Source organism: Pyricularia oryzae, chromosome 1 (genome assembly GCF_000002495.2).
Source record: "Pyricularia oryzae 70-15 chromosome 1, whole genome shotgun sequence".
Classification (NCBI taxonomy): domain Eukaryota; kingdom Fungi; phylum Ascomycota; class Sordariomycetes; order Magnaporthales; family Pyriculariaceae; genus Pyricularia; species Pyricularia oryzae.
The window spans coordinates 7,359,925-7,383,578 of NC_017844.1; the positions used below are offsets into that span (position 1 = coordinate 7,359,925).

Below are 23,654 nucleotides of genomic sequence, written 5' to 3' on the forward strand. Positions count from 1 at the left end.
TACCGTGTGCCTGATATGCCCAGGATCCACTTTTGATGGCCTACCAAACAAAGCTTGGGCCATGCAGTAGTGAAGCTGCACGACATATTTTTTTTTTTTTTTTTGCTCTTTTTGTCTCCATTTCAATGACGGAAAAGTGATTCAAGTCTTCTGACCTACGATACCGGATTCACACGAGATCTTGCAAAACAAGGACAAGAAATTCACTTAGTATACGGTACAGGAAAGGAAGCTGAAATTTTCCTGCTGGAGATCTTCATCTCTTATACCAAAAAGCTGTGTACGGTACACGTAAGTTAAAGATCTCATTTTTGTGGTTCGATTATGCAACACGCAACCCCTGCCAAAGGAGAAGAGAATTTCACATGTTGCTGCCCAACTCTATGGTTGAGCTCTCATCCCATTTCGTGTTAGCACCCGCCGACTTCTTCGAGTTTGGCAAAAGATCGACTCCGGTCTTGGATTCACTCAGACAACAAAAAGCACTTTTTTCTTTTCTCTTTTGCCCCTGTTCTCCTGCGGCCAAGGCTCAGACGAAATTTATTTCTCCATAGTTTCACCCCTATCTCACCTTCACATAAACTCGTGATATTGTCTTGTAGCCTGTATTACAAGAATGAACCAAGATGGTTACCTGGCTTTGTTATTTCAATTCTTGTCGAGCGCTTGAAAGGATACTGCAATGATCAACATTTTCACCCAATGCAGAAGAAACGCGTTATGATGTGTCACACATCTCATCCACTTACTTGACTGTCTTCTGACGCAATGAATATCATATCAGGCTCCCGCCAAACGTCAAACATGTCTGTTTGCGTCAGCTGTAAAGACCCCTTGGTGCTAGGCATCGACGAGGATGAAAATGCCGCCCCCGTACCAGACGACCTCCTGCTCCCTTGTGGATGCCATTACCACTGGTAAGCACCAGTCTCCCAGCCGCCATCTCATTCTACACTCATGTAATTTCAAACTCTATCCTTAATATCTCTGCTCACACACAATGCACATCACACCGCCACCAAATAACTCAGGCAATGCTTCCTCGACTCATCCTCAGATGTCGTCATATCCCTGAAATGTCCATCATGCGGTAACCACCTGGCTACAAACGCAACGGGCCCCTCGGTGACCAACACCATCTTCCCCTCGTCCCAGGACGTCGCTATCGTCACTCGGTACCACAGCGAGGGCGGCGTTCAGGACGACTACAACATTCTTCCCGACGTCACCGAGGAGGCCTACCTCACCATGCACCCCGAGGCCCGTCCCGCCCACGCCTTTCACGAGATGTGCGCCGAGAACAACGTCGAGGGCATCCTCTCGATACTGCATGACTTTGACCATCCTGACAGCGACGATGAGGACGAGGCCCCGAGGCTGCCAAAGGACCAGATGCTGAGGTATCAGGACCCGCTCAACGGCAACAAGAGCGCCCTGCACATCGCTGTTGAAAAGGACCAGCCCCAGGTCGCACTGCTGCTCTTGTATCTCGCGTCCGGGCTCGCCACGGACAACTTCCCGCCCGACGCGCTCGAGGTCGCCGTCAACCTTCAGCTGCAGCGGCCGACGCTCACAAATCCCAGTGATGACATCAGGGCGCTCAAGGACTCCCAGGAAAGGACGGCAGAGGAATACGCATACCACGCCGGACCTAGGTGGGTCAGCTTTATTGAGGCCGGCATGTTTGCTTGAGGCGTCCAGCATTGGGCTGCTTCTAGGCCCGCGCAACAGAATCGGAGGACTTTATGAGCTTTCAAAATGGCATGTGAGGAATGACCCGTTTTAGCCGCCATGAACCATTGGGCAAGCAAAAGTATGCCCTTGTTGTTGCTCGACTGATAGTACACAACGCAAAAGATATACGCCTGAAAATACGATATGGCTACATACGCATACTGGACTATTCCTAACGTGCGATTCCATTAAGCCCAACAGCACGCGATCCCAAAACATCGCAAGTCTATCCTCAAAACATGTCAAGCAGTAAATTGTCCTCCCTCACTGATCTGATCGGCCTGTTTCCGGTCCCTATCTCCTGCCAGTCCCGCTCCTGTTGGACAAAACCTGGGACATAATAAAATGCGCAACATCTTCGTCGCTCCAATACGCCATATGAGACGCTATGGTGTTGATGGGATTGAAATCCAACGCGCTCCTTCATAGTTATTTGTTAGTATCCTCTTGGTCACTCAAAACAATCCGGAAAGTAGAAATCCAAAAAGAACGTACTCCTGAATGCTGTAGTCCACCCTCCCGTTCCGATTCAGCGCCCGCACCTTCATCTCCTCCTTGCGCAGCCTCCTGGCCTTGTCCTCTTCTTCGCTAAACTGTTCCTTGTTCTTGACCCTCCTGTTCTCAAAGTTGGAAAAGAGCGTCTCGAGCTCGTCGTCGATAAGGGTCGCATCGTTGCCGCTCAGCGGGCTGAGGCCACTGTTGTTCCGGGCAAGCTGGCGCTTGCGCTCGGCCGACTTCTCCGACTGCACCGACGCGTCCGAGAGGACGCCCGTGGCCGACGAGATGTTTGTGCCCGCGGCGCCCGACGACGGTGTCGGGTTCTGTTGCTGCTGCTGCATGTTGGCGACGTCCTCCTGCGTCAGGCCGAGACTGCGGTTGAGGATGTTGCTGGCGATGCCGGCGCTGAGCGACGACCAGAGCCCCGAGACACTCTGGCCGACCTTGACGCCGATGCCAGTGATACCTTGGGGCGCCACGCTGCCGAATATGCCTTTCTTGGTGTAAGGTAGGACCTGCGACTTGAGACTGGACATTGCGGGAGTAATGAGCGGCTCCATGCGGTAGGCAATGGGGTCTGACGGGTGAAAGACGTTGAAGAGCTGTTTGACTTTAGGAGATGAGATGGAAAACGGCAGGCCAGTAATGGTTGACACGCGCTGCGTGGGATCGGCCATCAGGAATGGGTCCTCCATTGTGTCCGGGTCCAGTGGGCTCTGGGACGGAAACGAGTCGGACATGTGCCGGGCTGCGATGGTTCGGCCCTTAAGCATTTGGAACAATCCGATGGGAGAGCCTATGCAGTACAGGTCTTCCACTTGGAAATCAAATTTCAGCTCTCTGGGGTCCTTAGGTGGTTCCAGGCGGCCTTGTGAGGGCCAGATGCGAAGCGGGTTACGCTCGCCTGTCTTGGAATCCTCTTTCTGCCGACAGAGAATATCAAACATTATCGCGGAGCCGAGCGAATGACCTATGATGTGGACTTTTCCTTTAAAGCCTGGGTTCCTTTCCATGAAGAGATTGTACACTCTGTTAGACTCCTCTTGTACAATATGTGCGATTTGCTCACGGTAAGCGCTCTGATAAAGTAGAACGTCCAAGGCAAGATCGGAAATAAGCGACCTGGCAAAGGCAACTCCTTCTACGGTGATGTCTTCCAGCGAGGGGTCTTTTTTGTCCTTGAGTTAGCCACCAAACTAACCTTAATGTGGGCGGCCATGAAGACTTACACTCATCCTCCTCGGTATACGTCTCTCCCAAGTCATGCTCGCGTTTCTTTTCTCGCTTCTTTGGGAAGTCTAGAAGATGTCGCCAGCAGACCGGTAGAACCTGGATACGACAATTGCCTGGGCCATCCCCGTTATCCGAGTTTAATGCTTTTAGATCTGCAGAGTTCGAGTAAACGCCCTTCAAGGTCTTGCGAAGTATGTTGACATCGTGCACGAAGTTGACACTCTCCATTCTGTGTATATGAAACCTTGAGGTTAGTGGAGCTCCTGAAATGCACTTATTGGATGAGTCTACCCACCTCAATCCTAGCAGCTGTCCAATTCCATGCGTCACAAGAAACAGGTGATCGATATCTCGCCCTTGGTTTTCACCGGCCTGGGTGTTGTAATCGTTCTGCATCTGTTTCTCTTGTTTCCTCCGCACGTCTTCCTCCTCTTGATCCCCAGACTTATCAGCACTTCCCATCAATGATGTCAACAACTCCTTGTCTCGACTCTCCCCAGACTCCTTGACTGGGGACTTAGTGCTAGGGGGTGCAGATCTCCTCTTAAGCAGCTTCTGTTGCTTCTCATCAAGCTTGAGCTCTGTTATGTCGGCGGGTGGTGTGGTAGGCCATCTTCCCTCTTTCACGTCACCTTTTGAGTCACCTTTTCCATCGGGGCTCTCTTTTTCTTTGGCCTTGTTGGGCTCGCTATAACCACGAACTAGCTTAACACCACTCATGTAACCACCGCCTGCAAATCTTTCGTAAACCGTAGACGTCACCCATGATAGAACACTGTCAGAAGTCAACCACGCCACTGTGGAATCTTGGTAGGTGGCGACACTATTCATGTAAGTTCCAAACAGACGGTGACTCTGCGGTTGGTGCTGCGCCTGCGGTGCGGCAGGGACGGCGGGCTTTGAAGCAGTCTCTGCCTGTCCCGCTGCTGCGGCTTTGAGGTTGTCGTTAGACCCCTTTGGTGTTACGTTTTGCGTGCCAGAGTTGCTCCGGTTGCGTGGTGGATATGTCCACGGCTTTGCTTTTAGGTAACCTTCCTCCAGCTGCGCTGCCAGGTTCTCCTCGCATGGCCGCAGAGTCGACCCTTCCTGATAAAACCAAGTGCCCCTTCTCACGTCGTAGATTGGGCCCAGCCAATACACAGGTGCCAGCTCTCGGTCTTCGATGTCGACTTGAAAGAGAAAGTCCTCCTGAACATAGACAATGTGATGGTCTGTGGTCTTTGGCGTTGAATCGTCACTACTTACTTGCGGCCTACGACTGAGCTTAGTTGGTTGTCGTTTGACTGTGGACCCCTTGTTCTTCTCCAAGTCTTCGAGTATAGTTTGATATGTTGTCTCTATCGACCGGGAATCCTCAGGTGCAAAGGGGACGAGCTTCTTCGGTACTGGGGGTGGCTTTGGATCTTCGATCGGTTTTTTGGAACGTAAGAACTTGGGTTTACGCTTGGGTATCTGGTACACAGAAGCCTATTAGACACCGACACGATGACACGAGCTCGGGCTGATCGGTATTGTGCTCACATCGACTGCATGGAACCATTTGACGTTCAGAGGTGGACAGTCGGGTGGGTATCTCTTGGTGCTCTGGCCGTAGACGTAGTTGATACTGTGATCCCCGGGGTTGCTGGCGGCGGGAGGAGGAGGTGTCGGCGTGGAAGGAACAGGTTCCTTGGGGGTCGGGGTAGTGCTTCGACTACCACCCCAAGGGTTCATCGAGTCGACGGCAGACGAGAAATAGCTCTTGTCTGCCTTTTTCTCAGCAGACCCCGCAGGCGCCATGGCGTCGCTATGGCCTGCTGGGCCGGCGGGCCTCCGCGGAGCTCTGGCTGCCCAATGACTGAGGGGAGCGGTTTGATGTAAGGAGTGCGTTGTTGTGAGCCGGGCTGTTGTTGAGGACCCTCTTGTTGTCGAGTGGTTAGAGATGCACCGGAAAGCCAGCAGCTTTGAGTTGTGTTTGGGGAGAGTAAGTTTGAGGTTCGGCGAGGTGCAATGCGAGGAAGCTATAGTGGTCTCTTCTTCTTTAACACCCCTTGCAAGGTACTTCCTGGAAAGACAGTGTGGGACCGTCCCGAATGTTCTCGGTGGTTTGAGTACTGAACCTTCTGTAATGCAATGTACCAGCGTTGGGCGGTGAGCTGCAGCCGACATCAAAACGGATGAGCGTGAAACTGACGCTACATACCAGGCAAACGAGGAGTTGCTTATTTGAACGGTCAAGGGCTTGGTACTGTGCTGATGTTAAGGGTCTGCTGCCTTAGTGCGGCGGAATTGTCCGGACCATCATCTTGTTTACATACGTAGCACTCAGGTTAATTCAACCACATGCTGTGTCGTCAGCTGCCCCGCCTACTGCTCGCAATGCCGGGGCGGCGTTTTTATGGAGCAGCGGCAGGGGTGTAGGCCATCTTGCCCATGTGCTTCTTCTTCGGCCTTCCGTTCGACTTTACTGTGCCATCATCTCTACCGGAAATTAAAAAACTCTTTGCACAGAAATTTGTTTGCTGTGCCCGAATTATTCTCGATTGTACGAGTGCTAGCTTGTATGGCGCTCTTGTATGTACATTGTGGCTGAGAAAAACCAGACCAGAAAATCGGAATGAGCCAGAGTTGCTAGCTGCCATTTTGACGTGCGTCACAACTGTCATCTTTGAACCGGAGCTACTCAAACTGGTTGGATCCAAGTCAGCTGGATGACCCTCAACGCTCTCAACCTCCCTCCATACAGGGTGACCTCTCGTAAAATGGGCCTTTGGTTGAGAGATGGACAGGTACCTATTCCCAGTATAGCTTATGAGGTAAAGCAGTGAGGGCTTGTAAATATGTACCTCCTGGAGGCACATGCTCCGTAACTCCCCTGTTCCAAATAGATACCGGTACCATACCTCAAGTACGCCGTCATATTTTAATGCCTCGCACCCAATACCTGTAAATTTTCTTTACCGTCCGTCCCTCGTACGCCAATGCTCCAATGGCTTTGTTGAATGAGCAAAATACAGAAGTAGAAGCGTGCATGTGAATTCAAGGGTGTTGGCCCCACTTGTTGCGTGCGACGAAGTAAGTACCTTAGCTCTCAGCTTGAGATCGCGCGCATGCATATTGGTGGGGTACAAATGACTCCAACTTTTGACAAGCCGAAAACAATCGCCAATTTTTTCATGTTTTTTTCTCCCTCGGCGACGCGGTTGACCCCATCCAATTCAAGAAAGCAACCGCATAAAGAAGCAAGCCGCCGCGATGGCGGCCGAAGCACCACCCTCACTGCCCGTAAAGGAGCAGTTTGTTGACAAAGTCCCAAAGCGGTTCAAGGAAATCAAATTCGGCATCCAGTCGAATCAGGACATTGTCAACCAAGGTGTGCTCGAAATCTCGGAAAAGCAGCTTTACGATGTCGAAAACAACAGGACGCCGTCGCGTCACGGCCCTCTTGACCACCGACTTGGTACCTCGAGCAAGACGGCCGAATGTCAGACATGCGCCCAGCAATTGCAGAACTGCAACGGCCACTTTGGCCATGTGCGACTGCCTCTCCCGGCCTTCCACATCGGCTATCTTCGGTTTATACAAATGATTCTTCAAAATATTTGCAAGGACTGCGCGCGCGTACTCTTGACCGAACCGGAGAGGCGCAAGTTTCTGTTGGAATTGAGGCGACCGGGTATCGACAACCTGCGGAGAACCGGAATCTGCAAAAAGATCAACGAGCAGTGCAGGAAGGTCAAGATATGTCCGTACTGCGATTCGGTCAACGGCACTATCAGAAAAATTGGCGTTCTGAAGCTCGCGCACGACAAGTTCGTTACATTCAACAAGTCAAACGCCCTTAGGAAACAGCCGCCAGTTAGCAAGATAGTCTTTGACAATTCGTTCAACTATGCCAAGAAATCAGTTCCTGAACTTGACAAGCACCTGCGAAAAGCCATGGAGGATCTGAACCCCTTGAAAGTGTTGACACTTTTCAAGATGATAAGCCCGACCGACTGTGAGCTTCTGGGACTGGATCCGTCAGAAGGCAGGCCCGAGATGTTTCTGTGGCAATATCTGCCAGCCCCGCCAATCTGTATCCGGCCTTCAGTGCAGCAGGATACGTCCAGCAACGAGGACGATATCACAACCAAGCTGGCCGAGATTGTGCACATCGCGGGTCTTATCCGTGGTGCTCTAAGCAAAGGACACCCAATTCAGACCATCATGGAACAGTGGGAGTTCCTGCAGTTGCAAATTGCCATCTACGTCAACAGTGAGGTGCCTGGTCTTGGACAGCCGGGGTTTGGAAAGATGACTCGAGGCTTCTGCCAGCGACTCAAAGGAAAGCAGGGACGTTTTCGAGGAAACTTGTCTGGAAAACGTGTGGACTTCTCTGGGCGTACAGTTATTGGGCCTGATCCCAACCTGGCAATCGACCAGGTTGCGATTCCGATCCTAGTGGCAAAGAACCTTACCTACCCCGAGCGGGTCAACCACATCAATATCGAGAAGCTCAGGGAATGCGTCCGCAATGGGCCTACAGTTTGGCCCGGGGCCAACGCCGTTGTCAAACAAGACGGTGACGGCGAGTACAAGATGAACCTCAAATTCGGTGACCGCAACGACGTTGCCTATCGCTTGAGGTACGGGGACGTGGTAGAACGACATATTGAAGACGGCGATATCGTCCTCTTCAACCGTCAGCCTTCTCTACACAAGCTCAGTATCATGAGTCACTTTGTCAAGGTCCGGCCATGGAGAACGTTCCGTCTCAACGAGTGTGCTTGCACCCCTTATAACGCGGATTTCGACGGAGACGAGATGAACCTTCACGTGCCACAGACAGAAGAAGCTCGTACAGAGGCCATGACCCTAATGGGTGTCAAATATAATCTGGCCACGCCAAAAAACGGAGAGCCCATCATTGCAGCCACCCAAGATTTCATTACAGCGGCCTACCTGATCAGTCTCAAGGACGTCTTCTACGATCGCAAGACTTTTACATACGTTTGTCAACACATGTTGATGGACGGCAAGGATTACCTGGACCTGCCACCTCCCGCGATCTTGAAGCCCCGGGCATTATGGACTGGCAAACAGGTCTTCAGCATGATGTTGAGGCCAAACAAAGAATCTCCTGTCAAAATCAACCTGGACGCCAAGTGCCGTGAATACAAGCCTCGCCCGGGCGAATGCCCCGATATGTGCCCTAACGACGGTTGGTTGGTTATCAGAAACTCGGAGGTTATGTGCGGCAAGATGGACAAGTCAATTGTGGGTGGTGGCAAGAAGGACTCGATTTTCTACGTCATTCTTCGTGATTTCGGTCCGGACCATGCTGTGATAGTCATGAGCAGGCTTGCAAAGCTCTGTGCCCGAACTCTCGGAAACAGGGGCTTCTCCATCGGTGTCGGTGACGTGTTCCCGACCATGGAACTGCGTGCCGAGAAAGAAGTGCTCGTCGCAAACGCGAATCGACAGTGCGACGAGCTGATTGAGACATTCAAGGCAGGAAAGCTTCAAAAGGCTGCTGGTTGCGATTTGGAGCAGACACTGGAGAACTCAATCTCGGGTCTTCTGAGTAAGGTTCGACAGTTGGCTGGTGCCAAGTGTGTCGAAACACTCAGTCGCAATAACGCTCCTTTGGTCATGGCCAAGTCCGGTTCCAAGGGTTCCGAAATCAACGTCGCGCAGATGGTGGCTCTGGTCGGTCAGCAAATTATCGGAGGACAGCGTGTGCCTGATGGTTTCCAAGATCGCAGTTTGCCGCATTTCCACAAGAACTCTCGCCAGCCACCTTCAAAGGGTTTCGTGGCAAATAGCTTCTACTCTGGTCTGCTTCCTACCGAGTTCCTCTTCCACGCTATCTCGGGTCGTGAAGGTCTGGTCGATACCGCTGTCAAGACTGCCGAGACTGGATACATGTCACGGCGGTTGATGAAGTCGCTCGAAGATTTGTCGACTCAGTACGATGACACGGTCCGAACTTCTGGTGGAGGTATTGTTCAGTTCCAGTTCGGTGCCGACAAGCTTGACCCCGTGGACATGGAGGGTTCAGCGGTGCCGGTGCATTTCGATCGGACATGGACACATGCCGAAACGCTGAGTTGGGACAATGATGAGAATTCACTGCTGCCTTGGGAGGTTCTACAGGTTTGCGATCAAGTCATTGAAACGCAGCGCCAACGCTATGTGCGGCGAGATCTGGTTGACCGAAGCAAGATTCTTGACTACGAGGACCAGAGGGATCTCAGCATCGACGAGCACGAAAGTGCAAGGGGTTTCTGGAAGACAGTTTACAGTTATGTGGAGGGCCGCGCAAATAGGCTGGAGAAGATCCGGAAGCGGATTGGCCTATCCCCAGGAGGCGTCGACGATAGGACAGCCGATGATTCAAAGGCGGATATGCAGCGAGTAGCACAAGTGAATCGTGTTGCCAAGATATCTCACACCACACTTATCAAGTTCCTCAAGCTCTGCCAAGAGAAACACGAGCGAGCAAAGACGGAGCCGGGGCATGCTGTGGGTGCTGTAGGAGCGCAGTCTATCGGAGAACCTGGTACCCAGATGACGCTGAAGACATTCCATTTCGCCGGTGTCGCCGGAATGAGTATTACTCAAGGTGTACCTCGTATCAAGGAGATCATCAACGCCTCCAAGCTTATTAGCACGCCCGTTATTACGTGCCCGCTGCAGAACAACAAGCAAATCGAGGCTGCCCGCGTCGTCAAGGGTCGTATTGAGAAGACCTACGTGTCTGATGTTCTCAGGTTCATCGAAGATGAGTGGAAGGCGGACACCGGCTCAGTGGTACTACAAATCGACATGGGAGCTCTGCAGGATATGCACCTGGGCATTGGACTGCCAGAAATTGCCGAGGCAATCTGCAAATACAAGAAGCTCAAGATTGAGCCCGATGATTTGAGACTGAGCAGCGACAGCGTCGAGATTGTGGTTCGCAACACATGGGCTGATACAGCTGCCGCCAAAAAGGCGGCCAGGAGCCGGACGACGACAGAAGACAGCCCTGACCTGCTGCTACGCGTCAATCACCTCCGCCGTGTGCTGCCACAAGTCCCTATTTCAGGGTATCCCGAGGCAGCGCGTGCGATCATTCAAACATCGGAGAAGAACGAGCACAAGGTGTTGGTGGAAGGGTACGGCCTGAGGGAATGCATGACTACTGAGGGTGTCATCGGCACCTCAGTGATATCCAACAACGTCATGGAAGCCCGTGACATCTTAGGCATCGAGGCGGCGCGTTCTACCATCGCCACCGAGATTGGATCCGTCATGGGAGACATGGGTATCGACCCTCGGCACATGCAGCTGCTGGCCGATGTCATGACTTACAAGGGCGACGTGCTTGGAATCACACGTTTCGGTCTGAGCAAGATGCGTGACTCGGTACTGCAGCTGGCGTCGTTCGAGAAGACGCCGGATCACCTCTTCGCCGCGGCGGCGGGCATGAAGACAGACAAGATCGAGGGTGTCAGCGAGTGTATCATCATGGGACAGACCATGAGTGTGGGTACGGGCGCTTCTAAGATTGTGAGGGCGCTGAACCTCAAGCCAGACGACTGCAAGCCGAGGCCGACGCTGTTTGAGGACGCGTGGAGCCAGACAACGGGGAAGAAATAATCTGGTCTGCATGTGTAAATGTTGTCTATTTGGTGTTTAGGAGTTGTGAAAAGTGTTTGCATACTACATAGCGCAGAGCATGGATCTAAGAATGGAACGTTTTTGATGATTCTCGAAGGTGTGGCTCGCTGACTCGTCCAATGTTGTCTTTTAGTAATAGTCAATGGACAAACACTGATTACATATACGTACCTAGGTAGGTATATTAATTAAGTGGTTTTGACAGGGTATTCTGTTGACCTTGAACTCTCTTGCGCATCTTTGCTGACCGATCTCCAGTAGTAACTGTTTGATTATTGAAGAGAAAAAAAAAAAGAAAAAAAATAAGAGTCCAGAACGATGTATAGAAAGAAGTACATAGTACCTAAGTTGCTAAGGTACCTTCCATCCCTTGACAACTTGAACAAGAACTATACCGCTACTGCTAGCTGCACCCCTGTCATGTCCCTAGTCTCCACGGCGGCAAGGACCCCGCTTCCATGCATAAAAGTCCCGCCGGTTGCCTGGTGAAGTGAAGGATAAGGTCTTATCAGTGGGGTTACATCGCCTTTGGTCGGCTGAGCTTTGTAGCAGGAAAAAAAAAAAAAATTCTGGAGAAGCGCATAGGCTTTTCGCGATCATCACTTGGAACCAAATTTTTTTTCTTCTCTACATTGTACATTGGCATCTTACCATTTAATTTCCAATCTTTTTTTTTCGCGCCAACTCACTGCCTGCGAATCTTTCCATTTGACAAGATCGTTTATTTAGTCGAATCAAGCGACATATTCAAATAACGTCCAGTCAAAATGCCTCTTCTGCCCGCCGCTTTGTACGGACTTCGCGTCCCGGCCGGCGATGAGCCGATGCCCGCTGCCATTGACTTCCCTGCTACTGTAAGTATGATTGCTCAAGCTGTGTCCGCCCGCGGCGCCATTGAGCTTTCTACACTCGAGCGCTCGCTACGGCACAGGAATACCAGACAGTCATGTTTCATTTCCTAGGTTTTCTAACGCGCCCGCTAGATTCGCATCACAATGGCCGCCATCGACCCTACTGAGGAGCCCGAGGCCGATGAGGACGGCAAGGTCCCTCGTGTGCCCCGCTCAACACTCAAGCTCGTCAAGGAGACCGTCAACCCCGACATGGATGAGGACAGCGACGAGGATGACGACTACCTGCAGCAGCTCCTCGCCGACGGCGGCGACGACTCTGAGGACGATGATGAGGAGGAGGAGGCCAACGGTGGCCCGTCTGACCCATCCAAGTCCAAGAAGGCTCGCCAGGAGGCTGCACTGAAGAAGCTTCTCGCTGCCGCCAACGAGGAGGACTCTGACGAGGAGATGGCCGACGCCGGCTCCAAGTCGAAGAAGTCGAAGAAGGGCAAGGCTCCTGCCACCAAGGACAATGATGAGGACTCGGAGGACGAGGACGATGATGACGACTCGGACATGGGTGTCGACATGGAGGAGCACGTTCTGTGCACACTCGACCTTGAGAGGGTTCGTATTTTCTTCTCAAGACATGGAAACATGGGACTCTGTGGCTAACCTAACTTTCTCATATGCAGAACTTCCAGCAGCCTCTTGACATTGTTATTGGAGAGGGTGAGAGGGCTTACTTCGTCGTCAGCGGTACTCACTCGATCCACCTCACCGGAAACTACGTCATCCCCGACGTCGAGGAGGACGACAGCGATGATGAGGATGACAGCGACGACGAGTACGACCTTACCCCTGACATGGAGGACGTTCTCGGCGACGGCGAGTCTGTCTCTAGCGACGACCTCGACGAGATCGACGGTGCTATGCGCGTCGAGGAGATCGACACGGACGAGGAGGAGGCTCCCAAGCTGGTCAAGGCTAAGGACAGCAAGAAGAGCAAGAAGCGCCCCGCTGAGGACGAGGAGGCCGAGGGTCTCGATGCTCTGATTGCCCAGGAGGCCGAGGGCAAGTTGAGCAAGAAGCAGCAAAAGAAGCTCAAGAACAACAAGGGCGAGGCTGTCGAGGCCGAGACCAAGGAGAAGGCCACCCCGGCCAAGGGTGACAAGAAGGTCCAGTTCGCCAAGAACCTGGAGCAAGGCCCCACCGGCTCGGCTGAGAAGCCCAAGGCCAACGGCAAGGCCTCGCTCGGTGTCAAGACCGTCCAGGGCATCACCATCGACGACCGCAAGCTCGGCCAGGGCCGTGTTGCCAAGTCGGGTGACAAGGTCAGCATGCGCTACATTGGCAAGCTTACCAACGGCAAGGTGTTTGATGGTGAGTTATCTCAGTTTATTGTATCTAACATTCCTGATTATGGAGAAGCGTTTGCTAACATTTATTACCCCCTTTCACAGCCAACAAGAAGGGCCCCCCTTTCAGCTTCAAGCTCGGCAAGGGTGAGGTTATCAAGGGCTGGGACATTGGTGTGGCCGGCATGGCTGTCGGCGGAGAGCGCCGCCTGACCATCCCCGCATCGCACGCCTACGGAAGCTCGGGTGTTCCTGGCATTCCAGGAAACAGCACGCTTGTTTTCGACGTCAAGCTGTTGGAGATCAAGTAAATGCTCGTTATAGAGCAAACATCAAAGAGGAATTGAAAAGAATGAGTAAAAAAGTGAACAAAACTACCTGTCTAAAAAAGGATCTGGGTTTCGGAAGGCGTTTCGGCAACTTGGTTTATATCGGCAACCCTTTCCACTCAGATGAGAGAACCGACTAATAGCTACCATGACACATCGTGAAGATTTCCTTTCTTTTCTGTTTAGTTTGGGAAAATAAAAATAAAAATTCATAAAACTTCTCTTTTTTGTTAAACAAACTATCGCGACCGCCGTGATTTTCTTAGCAGGATATTATAGTATGTACCTGACTAGGTAAGTGTCAAGGTTATTGTGCTTATTTGTCACGGGCATTCTAGAGTCTTGGGGTACTTTGGTGACCCAACAAGGTACCAGCTTTCCACTCTCTGTGTCATTGGGGGATAGGATTAGTATACAAGGGCCTCATAGTACCTAGGTAGGTACCCACCTAGTTATCAGCCGACACCCCCTAACTACTTTACACTAAGTTGGTACAGTATCCAGACTGTGGAGAAATATCTCAAAATATAAGTACCTAAGGTAGGTAGCTGTCTGTCTATCGACCAAGGCGCCTTCCCGAAGAACGGGGAATGGGAACAGACAGGCAATGATAAGCACTTTCCGCTTGTTTGATCGTGTCTATGCTGCTGGACTGGACACGAGGTGGGTAGGTAGGTAGGCACCTGCCTACCTACCTAGTTGACTCTGGGAGGGCTTGACGGATTACTGCTCCAGATCTGTAAACCTATGGGAATGAGAAACAGAACATTATTTACGCTGCTATTAGATCACCGTCAACAGACAATAAATGCCATTGCCAAATCGCTGCGGCTTTTATACTTTCGAGTGACTAATCCACGAAAGTCTTTAGTCTTTTCTCTTTCATTTTGTTTCAGTTTGATATCATCAGACATTACAGCTTCGGTACACCACTCTAGGCTTGTTCCATTCGTTATTAGATTCGGATATTCGCTTCGTTCAGTTCACGACAATAAATCACTAAAGCTTGTTCCTCGGAAATAACAGAAGTCATGATGTTTCGAGGAAGAGCTACAGGCAAAGTCCTGGGTGGCTCTGATACAATGTTATTGGAGCAGGACAATGAAATCCGAGAACCGCCGCCGGACCAGGAACATGGTGGAAATTACTATTCTGCTTCGCAGGCGGGTGACAGCAGCAGCGGGTCATCATTGCAGACCAAGTTGCTACGCAGGGAGTCCAAGGTCAGCTTGGCTCTCAGGGCGCTGACAAACAGAAGTACGTCGGATGAGTTGGTATTCGCACTCATGGATACTTCAGGAGAACAGAATAACAGGAAATACTGACATTACCGACCAAATCACTCTTGTGTGCCGTCCTCAGGCTCTAGCATATCTGTCTTGGAACGTCCCGCGAGCCCAGACGGCGTGGCGACGTCCCATCGCCCTTCTCCGCCGCGGGGCAGCCCCATGAGCATTGTCAAAAAGGTTTCTTCATCTATCTTCAAGCCCTCAATAGAGCATACGGTTATGCACCGCTCAAAGCACAAGGCTCGACTATCTCTTGAAGCTGCCCGAACTGCATCCACGGTAGCTGTGGCATCGTCCGAACCAGCCGCTGTCTTCTTACCAGTCTCATCGTCGACCCTGAACGCGGCCAGCAACAACAACATCGGTACCAATGATAGCAAGCCTGCAGGCCGCAGCTCGCAGCTCTTCTCTGCACCAAACACCACTTCCACCGGCATGACCTCGCTCGATTCTAAATTCTCAGGCTCAACCAAGTCTAAAGACAAAGAGGCTGCCGCTCACTCCAAGGAGAAGGATGGTGCCGACACTCCTGATAGACCCGACGAACCTGTTTGCAGGAAGAGTATCGTCCCTGCGAGGCGCCGCGTTCCCATGACACGCTCGAGCCCTGAGGGGCCTCTGGCGCCGATTCAGGAAGCAAAGCCACTGGAGAACACTGCCGCCCCCGTACCTACCATCGTCACAGTCGAGAGGGCAGCAGCGGCCAAGATCTACCTGGAAACATTCTATGACGAGCTTCTGTCACGCCCAACCCCTCGGGACAGACGCCTAAACATGCTCGAAAGCGACCTGCACCGCGATGCGCGGGTAATGAGCCCCGAGGACTAGGAAGTCCGGCGCCAGTTGTATACTCACAGCTTCAACCGCGTCGAATCTGACCACCTGCGTGAGATCCGCGTCATGAAGGCTCGTTCCATTCGCGCTCTCAATCCGCCCAAGGACTGTAACTTGACGGTTACCCCTGCTGTCTGCGAAAATGACTACGAGGTCCTCAAGATCCTAGGCAAGGGTAGCTTTGGTGTCGTCCGCTTGGTGCGGGACCGACGGGAGGCCCAGCAACCACTACAACAGCAATACTGCAGGACCCCAGGTGCGGCTGTGTACGCCATGAAAGTCATCCGCAAGAGTACCATGTTGCGCACAAGCCAAGAGGGTCACTTACGGGCGGAACGGGACTTTCTCGTGGCGTCGGAAGGTTCGAGGTGGATCGTACCGCTGATCGCGAGCTTTCAGGACGCGGCAAACCTGTACCTTGTGATGGAGTACATGCCCGGGGGCGACTTCCTGGGCCTCCTCATACGCGAGACGACATTGACGGAGCAGGTGGCGCGCTTCTACGCGGCCGAGATGGTGCTGTGCGTCGAGGCGGCGCATGCGCTGCGTTGCATCCACCGCGACGTCAAGCCCGACAACTTCCTCATCAGTGCCTCGGGTCATTTGCGCATCAGCGACTTTGGACTGGCTTTTGATGGCCACTGGAGCCACGACACGGCCTACTACAACAACCACCGGTACTCGATGCTACGGAGGCTGGGACTCAGTGTCGAGGGCGACGAGCAGGATCAGCGCGAGGGGCGGAGCGTACGCATGACAATGAAGTGGGCCAGCAGCATCATGAATGGGATGGAGAAGCACGAGCGCAAGGATTCGGCGCCAGGGGAGGAGGCCGACTTCGACGGCAACTGCAACAGGATGGCTGGGACCGACGGCGGGGTAAGAGAGCCGCTGCTGGCGTGGCGCAACCGTTGTGGCAACCGTACTTGGGCGACCAGCGTAGTCGGAACGAGCCAGTACATGGCGCCCGAAGTAGTGAGAGGCGAGAAGTACGACGGTCGTTGCGACTGGTGGAGCGTCGGTGTCATACTGTACGAGTGCATCTACGGACACACGCCTTTCCTGAGCGATGAGGGCCGCCACCAGACGAAGCAGAACATCGTAAACCACCATTCCACCTTTGCCTTTCCATCTCAACCTGCGGTCAGCCCACGTTGCCAGCAGCTGATGATGAGCCTGATTACCGACAAGCAGCACAGGCTGTGCTCGCGGCGGTATATCTTCAAGGACATTGCTGCCGCCGGGGCCTCTGGTGTTACCGGCTCAGAGCTTGCAAGCAATGGTGGTAGTAATAGCAGCACAGATCTCGCCGGGCGTTTTGTGTTCCCCTATGATGCTGAGGACATCAAGGCGCATCGATGGTTTCGTCACATCCCATGGGAGCATTTGCACAAGCTCACACCGCCATTTGTGCCGCAGATCCGCAGCGCCGACGACACCAAGTATTTCGACGAGGACGAAGACTCCATCAGCGACTGGTCCGACACGGAGCCCTCCACGCCTGGAGGCTGTGAGGCCGAGACGACTATTGTCGGCACAGCCGTAGCCACGACCATAAGCACGGTCGATGCTGTCAACGGTACCACCACCGCAATATCCGTGGCGGTGGACAGTCCCCTGGACAGTCCGCGAACGTCGCGAAACTACAACGGCGGCGTTGTCACGGCGCTGACGCGGCAGCAGGTGCGCGAGGCCGAGATAGCGACGTGGCTGCGCGGGTTCCAACGCAGCATTCAAAAGGCAGCGCGTCACTGGGTGCAAGTGCCGTACGACGCGCTGCGGCTGCGAAATATCGACCTGCGCATCGAGTCCCTCCCCGACCTGACAATCGAGCAACGTGAGATCTTGCGCAGGTTCGTGCGCCTGTACGGGCGCAAGGAGAAGAAGCGGCCGCGAGACAGGCTGCTGCGCGACAGGCAAACCAAGGGCGTCGTGCTCGAGCTGAGGAAGAGGAACGCTTTCCTGGGCTACACGTGGCGGCGCATGAGGCCTGGTGCGTTACAGGAAATGGCATCGGCGGCAAAGGCAGAGGCAGTCGTCAAGGCCAGGGCGCTTGATGCGAATGAGTTCGAAAGATACGATAGTGGCTGCGATGGCGATGACAGAAGTCTCCTTGGACACGGAAACATACTCTGAGCAGGGTGTCGCTAACTTTGACGCTTCATGCCGAACACCCTAAGATTGTGCCTATGTGGAAATGGCTTTTTCCTGGGCACGTTCTATGGGTTGTTAGGAGCTTTGTAGATGGAGTAGGGGAAGTTATTTTGGCTGGTATTTGGCATGTTGGGGATCAAGGACGAGAGTATCAAGGAGAGGAACACCAAAAAGGGGGGAAGGGTTCAAACGTTCAAACAAAAGAAAAATTCGATTAGTCATATCGTTATTGTATATCGTTATTAGGATCCTCCGATTCTTTTTACCAAGCTGAAAACACAGAAAAACACCGTCTACCTAGGACGCTTTTTGTTTCCTCTCGTCTACCAATTTTTGTTTATCGATGTTGTTGCTGTCGTCGTGGATATTGCATGGCTCCTGTCCGTCAATCTCCCGACGCCAGCTGCAGCGGCAGCAGCCCTCGTGGCCGTGCTGGGCACAACAATTGCCGCCGCCGCCGACCGCGCGTTCATCACCTCCCACTCGAGCTCCCTCAACGACCTCAGCTCCGACGACAGGAACAGCAGGGAAATCAGTCCGTCGACCGTGCCCGCGGCCAGGCTCAGTCCGCCGACGAGAATGAGAATAAAGGTGACGTAGGTCAGGCCGGGCGGGACGAACCAGACCGCGACCAGGCACGCGACCCACACCAGCGCGCCGGCGAAGAAGTGGAACGCGCGCCACAGCTGCTGCTTTTCCTCCCTGCTGGCGCAGGCTCTGGTGAGAGCCAGCACCTCGTCGTACAGCGCCGGCGGGACGGCCAAGCCGTGGGCTGACTCGCGCCTGGCGCCGCCCAGCGTCATGATCGACCCGGCAAGGGTGTTTGTGCGGGCGAGCTGCTGCTGCTGCTGTTCGTGGTGCTCATACTGGTCGTCGCCTTCGCCGTTTTCGTCGTTGATGTCGGAGAGGGAGGGGGCCGGGCTGGACAGGTACGTGCCCCTCTCGACTAGTATGGTGGCTCCGTCTGTACTCGTCGCAACTTCGGCGTCCTGTCGCGTCTTCTCCTGCTCTCTCATCTTCTCCTTGACGGCTTCCTGGAAGGACATTGCCGACGCCCTAGGTGTAAATTTTTTGTTTGCCACTGGGGACAGCGGAGTTTGAGGAGGGACGGGTCTGCTCTTTTCCGACTCGTCTGGCGGTAAAGGTACGGTTCTTGGCGTAGGAGGCTCTGGTCCGGTTGGCATCATTGCCGGGTGGAACTTGAGCGTCACCTCGACGGAAAAGTGGTCACTCAGGGAGCAGCCCAATTCCGAATGGCGCTCTACCATGCCGACTTTGGCATTTCTGACAGTCCATACGCCTCCTATCAATGCCGGATCCCCCGTGCCGGCAAAAACGTAGTCTATCCTCTTTCCCTTGGGGTCTGGCGCATCCGAAGGGACCCCATTGTCCTCCTGCCACCGGGCCGTCCTCAACGGCTGCTCGGGCCGCAGGTCGCTGACCTCTACAAGACTCAGGTGGCGGCTGGCCTTGCGCGTGATCACCTTTCCTCCCATTGGCGGGCCCAGCCGCTTCTGTCGTTTACTATCCCACCGCCACGTGTTGAAAACGCTGTCCGAGGTAACGCCGTTCTGGCGAAGGTTAAAATCGGCGGTAGGGGGCTGCCTGCGGTGGCGGTTCGGATCCTCGGGGGCCTCGTCGTCTAGATGGCTGTGGTATAGGACGCGCCAGGCGTCACGGACCGGCGCTTGGGCGGTCACAAGTCGGTGTGGTAGGGAAAACGGTGGCGCATTAAGATCGCCCAGGCCGACGACGAGGTGACCACGTTCGGAGGCGCTGCGAAGGAGCTTGGCGAAGAACCAGGCCTGGGATGCGCGGTGTGCTGCATAGGAATCTTTTGCTTCTGTTTCGTAGGCCGCATGTGTCTAGAGATTCATGGCGCGGCTTGTCAGTCGGAAAATGCCGCCAGCCTCAGGACCAAGGCTGCAACAACACTCACAAATGGCAAGGCGGGCTTACTTACATGTATGTTGAAGACCTCAATGACTTGGCTCTTCTGCGGCCCGTAGCGGATCCTCGCATGGGCAACACCTTTGCCAGCGTACCAGTCCCCCCGGAAGAAGGCAGTCGGCCGGCCGTTCAAGGGGAACTGGAACATTGAGCTCTCTTCCAGAGGCCATCTTGAGAGGATCACGAGTCCAGAACCGAACACACCAGCGTGGTACTGTTTGCCATACGGGAGCACAGCCCGGGTCTCGCGGCGGAGGATCTCATAGTCCTCCTCACTCCAAACCTATTTGGATTGTTAGAATTGAGTATTCAGTAGCCAGATGCGCCAGGCTAAAAAGATGGCCGACGTTCTACAGTAGTAGACAAGACACGACGAACCTCTTGGAGTGCCACGATGCCTGGCGCGGTGGTCGATAAGCGACGGCCAATTTCAAGGATACGCTCACTTCTCCACTTGGAGACGAAGCGCAAGCCCCAACAGTTGAGAGTGACAATATTGATTTCTGTTGGAAGGAGGTCCATTGTCGTCAAGGTCTATGGCGTAGGGGTTGAGAGGTCTGGTGTGTAAAGACGCTCTGTCCACATTCTGTAGGGGAGCAAGCAAGCAAAGGGCTGGCTTGGCCGAGTAGTAAATAAGTTGGCGAAAGGTAAAGGGTATCTTTTGTGTTTTTGGCACAGACAGCAAAAAAAGGCAGCCAAAAGAATAAATCATAACCAGGGGCCGAAGACGACCAGGGCAGGAAAAGGCACAGTTCTTGTAGACGGATTATCATTCATCGTAGTAACGACAAGGGTCCCAAGGCCACTAACCCATCTTTTCCATGATGACCGACCATCGCCGAGTTGAGCAGTCAGGCGTTCAACGTCGTAGCAAACTCAGTCAGGCCTGAAAGATGGATACCAACTCGTGTGGAAAGTAAACAAAATAAAAACAACATCGAAACGCTGGCGAGAGGAGTCTGTCCCATCGACGTCGCTACCGATGTCTCGACTTGATGCTGCCCCTCGCTCAAACCTAGAGGCATTAAATGTCTCTCTCACTGAGAGATTCAAGCAACTGACAGCACGTACTCGGAGCAAGAAGAATGCGCACAACTTTGTGCACCGGTGTAATTAGGGAGAAAACAGAGATCGTCGGTTGGCAAACGCATGTGAAGTAAGATTCCTTCGTGTTTTGCCAGGGTTACCTTTTCCTTCGTTGCAGTCTCGCTTGGCCAGGGTCGTGGTACGGGTTCGAGAGGAAATTAAGTAGTGGCATCGCAAGGGGACAATTGGCCAATAAGCAGCCGCGCCAAAGACTTTTGCTGGTCCAGTGGAAGCCCCGCCAGTTTATTGATGCAACGCGACATTACATCTCTGACAGTACCATAAAATTCCGACGCGATCGGGAAGGAAGGAAGGCGTGCGAAGGTGAAGATGATCGATAATCCCTGTTGTGCATTTGGGCAATCAATATACAGTACGTACTGTATGTGCATGACATAAAAGTTCAATTCCAAGAGAAAAAAAAGTCAAAGTCAATAATTATTACACACACAGACTGTCAGACACACAAAGTCGGAGCTTCCGTTCCCAGGGTGCCTGGCAAGCTTGCAAGGTACTAGCTCTCTGTCGGTGTAGAGGGGCAGAACTTGTTGCTGCCTTGCATACATCATCATTATCATCATCAAGCACCATAGAAGCAAACACCTGAGTTGACGTATAGATAAACATGTTTGTGAATAAGTTTTCTGAACTTTGAACCTGATGCGGGCTGCGGCTTAATTCTTCCAACCCTATTTGATCACCACACCATCTCCTGCCGCACCAGTCGCAGTCAGATACAGGCAACTCAACAAGCAGCACAACGCAAACCATGGCCAGCCCCAGCGCTTCGCCCGCCGTCGACACGGCCCCCGCAGAGCCGCCATCAAAACGCCGGAGGGTGGACGGCGACGACAGCAATGAAGAAGCGGATCGTGCTGCCTCTCCCGAAACCAGTGCCGCGCACCAAGAATTATCGATACGTACCGGCAGGCCTGGCAGCAGGTCTCGATCAGGCAGTCCCAAAGAAGACGACGAAGCCAGGCGGTCTCGAGAGAAGCGGTCATACTCGAGAACGCGATCACTCCGCTCTCGGTCGAGGTCAAGACCGACATCCCGATCGCGATCCCGGTCTCACTCCCGCTCTCGATCCACCTCCCGCTCAACCGACCGCCGCCGCTCCCGGTCCAGGCGCGACAGCTCCTCCCGATCTCGGTCCCGGTCACGTTCACGCTCCGAATCGCGCTCGCGCTCTCGCTCTCACACACGCTACCGCTCGACTGGCTCCTCACCAACCCCAGCAGCCGAAAGCAAACCCCCGGAGCGGGTGCAAGTGCGTTACAAGCGCCGCCTGGAACTGCGCGGCCACTCGCAGCCCATCGCGCAGGTGCGTATCTCGCCCAACGGGCGCTGGATCGCATCCGCCTCTGCCGACGGCACCGCCCGCATATGGGATGCCGAGACGGGCGCGCACATCGACACTCTGGTCGGCCACATGGCCGGCGTGTCGTGTCTGGCCTGGAGCCCGGACTCGGGCACCCTCGCGACCGGGTCCGACGACAAGGCCATTCGCCTATGGGACCGCATCACGGCCGAGCCTGCACACGCTGTGGGAACCCAGGACGGGGATGATGATGCAGAGCGGGGCCGCACACACGGCGGCACCAGGATCTCGGGCGCGTCGGGGATAGGCGTCGGCGGCGGAGGAGGCCCTGCGCGAGGAACTAGGCGGCCGCTGCTGGGTCATCACAACTACGTCTACTGTCTTGCGTTCTCGCCCAAGGGCAACATTCTTGCTAGCGGGAGCTACGACGAGGCTGTCTTCCTGTGGGACGTCCGGGCAGGTCGCCTGATGCGCAGTCTGCCGGCGCACAGTGACCCGGTGAGCGGCATAGATTTTTGCCGTGATGGCACTCTCGTTGTCAGCTGCTCAACAGACGGGCTAATGTAAGATACCAAATCCGCTATAATGCTGGTTGAGTGGAATATGCTAATGTTGTCATCCGTCTACCCAGTCGTATATGGGATACTGCAACTGGCCAATGCCTACGCACTCTGGTTCACGAGGACAACCCCGCAGTCACCAATGTGTGCTTCTCTCCCAACGGCCGCTATATCCTGGCCTTCAACCTCGACAGTTGCATCCGCCTATGGGACTACATTGCGCATCCAAGCAAGGTCAAAAAGACGTATCAGGGCCACGTCAACACGGGCTTCAGCATCGGCGGTTGCTTCGGCGTGGTGCAGGACGAGGAGGAGGAGATTGAAGACGAGCAGCAAAATGGCGAGGATGGCGACGAAGACGAAGACGAGCAAGACAGACATCCGCGTCGGAAACAACGCCAACCGAAGCAGCAGGCATTTGTCGCCAGCGCCAGCGAGGATGGTCATATTGTGCTTTGGGATGTCAAGAGCAAGGAGGTTGTGCAAAAGATCGCGGCGCACGACGGCGTCTGCTTCTGGGTGGACGTTGTAGGGGACACCATGGTGAGCGCAGGGAAGGATGCACGCATTTTGGTCTATCGCAACACACTGAATTCGCGACGGCAGAAAACAGCGGTGGAGACTAACGGGGTGGACGGGACTAAGGGTATGGAAACTGGAGGCGGCGCCGAGGAGAACGGCGGGCCGGGCGTGGTCAACGACGACCCGAGGGAAGACGAGGCGCCACAAGTTGAAAACTAAACCACTAAGTTTGCTCTTCACGAATTTAACGATACCCCAGTCTATATCTTCCCACAGGACAAATCCTGTGAATTCTGCTGGCCTTGCCTTCGCAGACCAAACCATCGT

The 23,654-nt window shown here is 53.8% G+C and overlaps 7 protein-coding genes across 7 annotated transcripts; 5 read left to right on the top strand and 2 right to left on the bottom strand.

Moving 5' to 3' along the window:
- The first annotated feature begins 92 nt into the window (after positions 1 to 92).
- On the top strand, positions 93 to 2,527 carry MGG_13816 (uncharacterized protein). The gene is made up of 3 exons (XM_003710933.1): positions 93 to 291; positions 785 to 917; positions 1,032 to 2,527. The coding sequence occupies exons 2-3, from the start codon at positions 805 to 807 to the stop codon at positions 1,690 to 1,692; spliced, it is 774 nt and encodes a 257-aa protein (XP_003710981.1). The 5' UTR covers positions 93 to 291; positions 785 to 804; the 3' UTR covers positions 1,693 to 2,527.
- MGG_13817 (DDHD domain-containing protein) lies at positions 1,777 to 5,784 on the bottom strand. The gene is made up of 5 exons (XM_003710934.1): positions 4,987 to 5,784; positions 3,761 to 4,917; positions 3,462 to 3,694; positions 2,230 to 3,400; positions 1,777 to 2,155 (listed from the first exon to the last, which is right to left on the bottom strand). The coding sequence occupies exons 1-5, from the start codon at positions 5,611 to 5,613 to the stop codon at positions 2,029 to 2,031; spliced, it is 3,315 nt and encodes a 1,104-aa protein (XP_003710982.1). The 5' UTR covers positions 5,614 to 5,784; the 3' UTR covers positions 1,777 to 2,028.
- Positions 5,785 to 6,611: 827 nt separating this feature from the next.
- Positions 6,612 to 11,311, top strand: MGG_04477 (DNA-directed RNA polymerase III subunit RPC1). Its single transcript, XM_003710935.1, has one exon. It carries the CDS (start codon positions 6,700 to 6,702, stop codon positions 11,068 to 11,070), a length of 4,371 nt encoding a protein of 1,456 aa, XP_003710983.1. The 5' UTR covers positions 6,612 to 6,699; the 3' UTR covers positions 11,071 to 11,311.
- Positions 11,312 to 11,667: 356 nt separating this feature from the next.
- Positions 11,668 to 13,850, top strand: MGG_04476 (FK506-binding protein 4). The gene is made up of 4 exons (XM_003710936.1): positions 11,668 to 11,945; positions 12,075 to 12,551; positions 12,620 to 13,307; positions 13,388 to 13,850. Exons 1-4 carry the CDS (start codon positions 11,859 to 11,861, stop codon positions 13,591 to 13,593), a joined length of 1,458 nt encoding a protein of 485 aa, XP_003710984.1. The 5' UTR covers positions 11,668 to 11,858; the 3' UTR covers positions 13,594 to 13,850.
- Positions 13,851 to 14,645: 795 nt separating this feature from the next.
- MGG_04475 (AGC/NDR protein kinase) lies at positions 14,646 to 17,955 on the top strand (the record flags this gene model as incomplete). Its single annotated transcript, XM_003710937.1, has 3 exons — positions 14,646 to 14,868; positions 14,974 to 15,707; positions 15,792 to 17,955. The coding sequence occupies 3 exons, from the start codon at positions 14,646 to 14,648 to the stop codon at positions 17,868 to 17,870; spliced, it is 3,036 nt and encodes a 1,011-aa protein (XP_003710985.1). The 3' UTR covers positions 17,871 to 17,955.
- Positions 17,956 to 18,110: 155 nt separating this feature from the next.
- MGG_04474 (inositol phosphosphingolipids phospholipase C) lies at positions 18,111 to 21,039 on the bottom strand. Its single transcript, XM_003710938.1, has 3 exons — positions 20,217 to 21,039; positions 19,852 to 20,121; positions 18,111 to 19,753 (listed from the first exon to the last, which is right to left on the bottom strand). Exons 1-3 carry the CDS (start codon positions 20,358 to 20,360, stop codon positions 18,212 to 18,214), a joined length of 1,956 nt encoding a protein of 651 aa, XP_003710986.1. The 5' UTR covers positions 20,361 to 21,039; the 3' UTR covers positions 18,111 to 18,211.
- A 286-nt stretch (positions 21,040 to 21,325) lies between these two features.
- On the top strand, positions 21,326 to 23,586 carry MGG_04473 (WD repeat containing protein 5). The gene is made up of 2 exons (XM_003710939.1): positions 21,326 to 22,808; positions 22,877 to 23,586. Exons 1-2 carry the CDS (start codon positions 21,694 to 21,696, stop codon positions 23,544 to 23,546), a joined length of 1,785 nt encoding a protein of 594 aa, XP_003710987.1. The 5' UTR covers positions 21,326 to 21,693; the 3' UTR covers positions 23,547 to 23,586.
- The last annotated feature ends 68 nt before the right edge of the window (positions 23,587 to 23,654 follow it).